Here is a 7,226-nt window from a genome sequence, read left to right on the forward strand (position 1 = left end):
CAGATTTTTGACTGCCTTCTTCACGAAGAATTTTTCCTTACACTGTTTTGGAAAATCCCATGCTGGCGTTGGCATCCATTGCCTGTTGTCCTCTCCAATTCTAAGAAGAGTTCGAGAAGTTTCTGACCCCCACATACTTTGTAATAAGGCAGCAGCTGGATACCACCATAGACCCCTCTTCACTAAACAAATCTTTTCTCTTGTGTTATGTGTTCAAGCTCTTAACCATCTCAATTGCCTTTTTTTTTCTTTTCCTCATCTCTATCWTGCTATGCAGTTTTTCAAGTTTTGCATTTGCAGTCTTCAAATATTTCTACATTATTGCTTCAAAACATACCTGTTATTTTTGCTTTTATCATTCTAAGATAGTTTAACTTGTCTTTTTTTTTCTATCTTTCTCTAAATTTAGCCATTTTACCCATAGCTAATTTTCTCTAACTTATGCGTCCRTGTTGCAAAACATTTACCATTCCTTTGTCTATATATTTTTTTTTGTTATGTGATCCTCAGAAAAGCACCATTCTAGCTTTGTGTTTACCAGTGTAAAGTGAGGATGTGCTTCCCTAAATCAGGATAGTCTGGATTTTTTTTGCTGTTGTTGTTGCTATGGCACATCATATGGCCGGGTCTCTACAAACCACTGATTTTTTTCAAAAAATGTTGTTGGTTTTACTACCTGCCAAAGTTGTCTTTCTGTTTCTTAATTTTCTCTGGATCTGTTAACCATTTTTCTTCTTCAAGCTAAAGCCACACTGCATTATGTTTCTTCTTCCCCTAAGATGCTTACACTGATGAAGATCTGATGCTTTACTGGAAAAATGGGAATGAATCTCTGAAAACTGATGAGAAGATATCTTTATCTCAGTTTTTGATACAAAAATTTCATACTACATCAAGACTGGCCTTCTACAGTAGCACAGGTACTGGCTTTCTCTAATTTAAATGCTATTTCTATACCAACTACTTGGGCAAGATCTCTCATCTGACTTTGTTTGCATTTATCTTCTGTGGTATGGCAYTGAAATGTGATCTCCACTGTTTGGAGAACACATGATGASCAGAAATATCATGAAAGATTGTTCTCTCTTTTCTCTGCTCTTTAGAAATAARAGATCAAAAGGCAGGTGTCTTGCCATGCAAGCTCTTCTCACTGCTTCTGGCTTTCTTCTCCCCAAGGTTGGTACAATCGCCTCTACATAAACTTCACCTTGCGCCGACACATCTTCTTCTTCTTGCTCCAAACCTACTTCCCTGCCACTCTGATGGTCATGTTGTCCTGGGTGTCTTTCTGGATTGACCGCAGAGCAGTACCTGCCAGAGTCTCTTTGGGTGAGAGCAACTACAATAAGCCAAATAAGTCTTAAAATATTTAAATGTGAAAGCTTTGTTCAGGGAAGGAAATTTTCCACTTTGCTGGTTACATACATTGGGAAGCAAGTGTCTGTTTTATCTGATGATTAATATAATGTAAAACTTGCACTTTTCTGAAGTCCTTTGTCAGAGCAGTCCTTCTGCTTGATATTTAACTCAGGTCAAAGGGCTCTCCAGAAAAGAAAGGAAATGAAAAAAAAGAAAAAAAAGAAAAAAGAAAAGAAGAGATTTCAATATTTGTGAGTGAGTCAAGGTTTCTCACCATTGCCCAATCCTTCAGAGAAAAACATTGCCATCAGTGATTGTGGATTTTTACAGGAGTTTTGGCACCTAGAGAGATAGGATCCTGCTACGATTTGTCTTGAGTGCATAGAATTATACGCAGAAAAGGATCTTGTTGTGTCCCAGCTGTCCTAGTGGCTTCCTCAGGGCAGGTTTGAGTCTTCCCAAGCAGCCAGCACTTGTGGTTTGGCCAGTCACCTACTCCAGGCTGCCTGGAGGGAGTCAGCCTTGTGTATCTTTACAAAGTCAGGGAAGAAGGGCGGCAAGGGACCAACCCCACTAACATCTACAAACTTAGATGTTCCTCAATCTATCATGACTTGAGACAATCAGAGCACCTCTAATAAAAGGGTAAAAACAATAAATTAGCCCTACAGTTTCTCTCAGTCAGAGACCTGTGCATTGTAGCACATATATGAGAAGAGATGGGCAAGAGTCTACATTCACTGAAAGAAATGTGTTCAGTGGATATTATTAGAAAAAAAAAAGGGAGATTCTGTTTAAAAGTGTACAACAGTGGTTGCACTTGCAGTGATCACTAGTTAAAAATGGCTGAAGAAGCTATGTTTTTTGTTGTTCTTCTGTTTTCTATATTTAAGAGGCTTTGGAAACTTCTGAATGTTTTTCTCTCCATGACTATCCAAACAAAGGATATATTATTTGGTATGATCTTATCTGTATTTATTTAAACATTTATATATCCACACTCATAGGGGAATGCACACAACCACACAGAGTATGATGGCTGTTGTTCAAAACTTTCTGATTCCCATATCTTGAACTGTAGAGTCCTTGAGATTCCTTGACACAGAAACACAATACCTTGTTTTGCACTTTTTCATGCAAAATATTTCTACGATCACCCAGTATAAATTTTATCTTCACTGTTCGTCCCTTTTGAGGTGAGTGATTCAGATCAAATCCTCTTTGTCTGTGACCAAAAATCAATAAGTACTAGGTTGTTTTCTCATATTCCCAGTGACACAGAGTGGGGCAGATGGAAAGCAAGGGTCTTTTTCATCACTGGTATTTGTGGACCTGGCTCTGATCATGGTGCTGAAGTAGAAAAACTTGTCTAAAGAAAATCTGAGCAATTTCCTCAGAGGAAAAAGGAATCCTAATCCTGGAGATAAAGGAGGGAGATAGATGCTATCCCTAGTGAAAGAGGGGCCGCTTCATTGCTCCTCAAAACTGAGTCCATCATGTGCACAGAAGTGCAGGCAGTGGGGCGGATCTGCATTGGCCGAAGAGATACTTCTCACTGAGTGCATCATGCTGAGTATCTGTAAATTAATAGAGGATAACTTGGAGCTTTTTTTTGAGACAAAAACTCTACTTCGATGGTATTCTGGATCGTATTATCTAATAGCATTTCTTTGTCATGGATCTTTGCAGGGATAACCACYGTGCTGACCATGTCTACGATCATCACGGGAGTGAACGCCTCCATGCCCCGGGTCTCCTACATCAAAGCTGTGGACATTTACCTGTGGGTCAGCTTCGTGTTTGTCTTCCTCTCCGTGCTGGAATATGCGGCAGTGAATTACCTGACTACAGTGCAGGAACGGAAGGAGAGGAAACTCCGGGACAAGGTGAAAGAAACTTTTATTTATTTATTTATTTATTTATTTATTTATTTATTTATTTATTTATTTAATATATATGTGTTTTTTTCCAGCTATTTATCTCTTTACTGGCCTTTTCATGTGTCTGTAAATAGGAAAACACTGATACTCCTGTGTGTGTAATTTAGTTTGTTTTCACTGCTCAGCCTGCTGCTGAAATGCTGATACCACCAAAAAAAAAAAAAAAAAAAAAAAAAAAAGTTAGACTCAGGCATCCTTGGAGAAACAGCAGAGAAGAGGGGGACATGGTCAGAACTGGGGAAGTCTGTGGCCTGGGAGTGTGTGGGGATGAAACACTAAATCTGATATCTCACTTCAAATGCCACAGCTATTAAATTTTTAAGGAAAGGTGCTTCCCAGAATGAATTAATGTCCCCTCTTAACAGTCAGCTTCATTGCAGAAACTGAATTTGATGAATGTAATAGCAGACTGTTCCCTGAAACCAAACACCTGCAAACAGCATTCAACCAATTTTATATTTATACTTTTTATGTACAGGTCTTATGACAGATCTTATCYTGCATTTTTAGAGGTTTCCAAGACCCAATTGGATAAAGACCTGAGCAACTTGTTCTGACCCTATAACTGGTCCTGCTTTGAGCAGGTTGAATGAGAGACATGCTGAGGTCTTTTTCAACTTCTTCTTCTTTATCCTTAAATAAAATGCCATCATCTTTTGAGGCTGATGGTGCTTGCAGTTTGGGACCTTTTTTCAGCACTTATATATCCAGAACATCACCAGGTTTTACAACCTCTAGAGCTTGATTACCTACTGCCTTTTGTTCTTGGAGAAGCTTTCGGTCTTTCAGAGAGGCCAATGCAGGCAAGATCTTCCTGATAACTACATCATTACCTCTGAACCAGTCTTCTAGCTTTACATTTCCTTCTCTTCCCCTTGCACTTYCTTCTACGGCTTTCTTGAAGTACTGAACAGCTCCCCTACCAGTCCAATACCTTTGTTAGTTGACCTCTCATTTAAATTTTAGACAGATGAGTTTTAAAAATTGGTTGAAATCAAAGTGACAAAATTTTATCTATATCCAAGGCCTTTTCCACAGCAGTGAGTCTCTGGAAAGCTACTTTAACAGGCCCAATGTCCCTCCTAACTGTCTGTACCTCTGGATTTGATTTATATCAGATATATCCTAGTCCTCACCCATGGCACTGCAGTTCTCAGCAGCACAGGACAGAGCTGTTCAGTGCAAGCACAGTGAGTCCAGCATCTCCACATTGCTGTATGTGAGCAGTGGGCCATGGCCCATCAGCCAATCTTGCTTAGGCTGCCATGTAGCTTAAAATGTAGCTTAAGGACTCTTGAAGAAGCAGGTGGTTGTCACAGTAAAGGGAACAGGGCTGTGCTTTCAAGCCAAACTGCGATTCCACCTGGGGGCTGGGGGTAAATCTGATTAGTTTTTCYTCCTATTCCTGCAGCAATCACTAATTGCCATTCACTGTGGCCACTTTTTCACACACCCACTCTCTCCTGGACCTGTTAGCAGTGAAAAATAAGTCTCTTTATGSAACAAAAAATATCACAAGTTCTATRTATACTTGCTTAGTATAAATAATTTCTCAAAAGCCAGTTTATGGTCAGCATGGAGTGTTCTAAAAGAGTGATGRGTCTAACAAGGGGGGAAAAAAAAGAGGCTACCATCTTGTCAGGTTTTTCCTGACATCATTTGCTGATGCCAAATCAAWTGGTTATGACTAGAATAGAGAAAATAATTCATAATTTGATTTTCATATCATCAGTAAGCAATGTGATAGCACTTGTCGWAAAAAAAAATCAAATAAAAAGCCTTGCGTGCATCATCTCTTGAGTAGTATACTCAATATACTGTATTTTTGTGTATATATCGTTCATTATTTTAGCTGAAGTTATCCTTGCAAGCAAGTCCTTGGATAACCAAAATATTTAAGTCAATGGAAGGAGAAATTTGGGGCAATATGCTCTTGGGTAAGGAGAGCAGTCTGGGAGGAATCAGAGAAAGTAACTTCTAACAGAAAGTAGGATTTGGAGTCCATTTTCCTGGTATGCAAACATATAATCCGTGTTGCCAAGACAGAACATCTACAGATTTCAAAGATGAAAAGACATTTTTTATGATTTAAGGTTCTATCTGTATTCAATATGTTTCTTGGATTTGTGGAATGAATTCTGGGCTGCAGAAATTAATGCAACTTTTAACATTGACTTCAGCAGAGCTAGGGTTTTATGTTAATCTTTTAACAACTCCTTTGCTTGCTTTAAAATCAGATTTAAATCTGTGAAATCAGAACCTGGCCTTTCAAAATAGCCATCCTGAACAGAGATAGTTGATAAAACTATGTAATCAGTTTTTATGTCCAYTAAAGCACTTGTCTAATCACTTGTTCTGCATCAGCTTGTCCAAGCAGTGTAGCTTGGGCATTTAAGCTACATGTCATTTTTGTGGAACAAGAATGAAAAATGGGAGATTTGCTGAAAGAAATTTGCAGAATCTCAGCTAAAATTTTGATCTCTCCTATCTACAAGCTGTTGGTAAAAAGAAAAGCATCATTTTTATTGCTAATGTATTCTTCCAGTGTTCAGCTACATTTCTTGTTTGTGTTCCTAGTTTCCATGTACGTGTGGGATACCTCATTCAAAAACTATGATGCTGGATGGAAACTACAGTGAAGCTGATGCCAACAGCCTGGCAGGTTATACAAGAAGCCAGATGGTCCCAGAGGAAGAAAAACAAGAAAAGATGGTCGTGCACTTGACTATGAGCAATGAATCTAATTCATCAAGGAAGAGAGGCCTGAAGGGCCATGTTGGCCTRCGTATCATCCAGAACTCTCACGCAATTGATAAATACTCAAGATTAATATTTCCAGGCACCTATATATTTTTTAATTTGATATACTGGTCTGTCTTTAGCTAGGCATGCTGCGGCAGCGGTGACTGAAGCAGAAAAATACTTTCTTTTGTTGGTTCTTTTTYAAACCTGGTTTGAATGGAAAGCTAGAAAACTGATTATTTTGCTACTTCTTTGAATGGCAGTGGGGGAGACGGCATCCAGTGGACWAGACCATGCGCAGGCATCATGGAGAAACCTGCCTCTCTGGTTGCTCTCCACCCCCCACTCCAACTCCAGTCCACTTTGCATTACTTGCTGCTCCTCATACTTGAAAATACACACTTGCCATTTGCCCAAAAGGTGCTGGAGATACATTTGGAGCTGGCAGTGCTGCTGGTGCTTGCTGTACAATGGAAAACCACAGAAAAATGCTGAAAATGTCCTGATGGATTAGACTTGGTTTATGAACATCAGATGTCTTTCCGTTGGCTTATGAACAAGACCACTTTGCAGCATACCAATTTTGCCCTCTGGACAGGACTTGCATTGATGCCCATTGGACTCCTGACTGCACAGGATCATTGGGGTTGGTTATAGAGGCACAAATGATATATTTGAATCCATGGTCATTTTTTTCAAAATTAGAAACAAGGCAGAGAAGCCCATRAATTCCTAGAGAATAACTTCCGGGGCTCATGGATAACCTCAAAAATGAAGTTCCTACAGGTTTAGTTTGTGTTCTCTCTTTAGGCAGAGCACAGCATGTGATATGTGGCACGTGCCCTCTGAAAGGGAGGGGAAGGTGGTGTGAGAGACAGGGATGGGCAGCGACGCCGGGACCGTCGCTTCCTCCCGCCGCAGCTGAAAGCAGAAACCAGTGCAGCACTGGCAGCTTCCAGGGACCTTCCTCATCCCGGTGAGGAAAGTGCAGCCTGCAGAGAGCCTGTATGTCCTGATATGCCTCTCCAAAGATACTCCCTGTCTGTCAGTTTAGGCATTTTGGACCAAGAGGGAGAGGTGCCTGCCAGGACCTCTCTCAGCAGAAATATAGCCAAAAATAGCTGTTGAATACGGGATTCAGTAAAGCCCAAGCCTCTGGCTCCAAGGCCAGAGTAAGGCCTGTGA

At 40.1% G+C, this 7,226-nt stretch overlaps 1 protein-coding gene across 1 annotated transcript in view; it reads left to right on the forward strand.

Moving 5' to 3' along the window:
- Nucleotides 1-6,386, forward strand: part of LOC112946602 (gamma-aminobutyric acid receptor subunit rho-2) — a 28,989-nt gene extending 22,603 nt beyond the window's left edge. Inside the window, exons 6-9 of the mRNA XM_026038473.1 lie at nt 780-920; nt 1,177-1,329; nt 3,049-3,245; nt 5,877-6,386. Coding sequence (XP_025894258.1) covers nt 780-920; nt 1,177-1,329; nt 3,049-3,245; nt 5,877-6,185 — 800 coding nt within the window. The 3' untranslated portion in view covers nt 6,186-6,386. The remainder of the gene's footprint in view (nt 1-779; nt 921-1,176; nt 1,330-3,048; nt 3,246-5,876) is intronic.
- The last annotated feature ends 840 nt before the right edge of the window (nt 6,387-7,226 follow it).

This window comes from Nothoprocta perdicaria, unplaced genomic scaffold (assembly GCF_003342845.1).
Source record: "Nothoprocta perdicaria isolate Ctin4 unplaced genomic scaffold, notPer1 scaffold_21, whole genome shotgun sequence".
In the NCBI taxonomy this organism is placed as follows: Eukaryota; Metazoa; Chordata; class Aves; order Tinamiformes; family Tinamidae; genus Nothoprocta; species Nothoprocta perdicaria.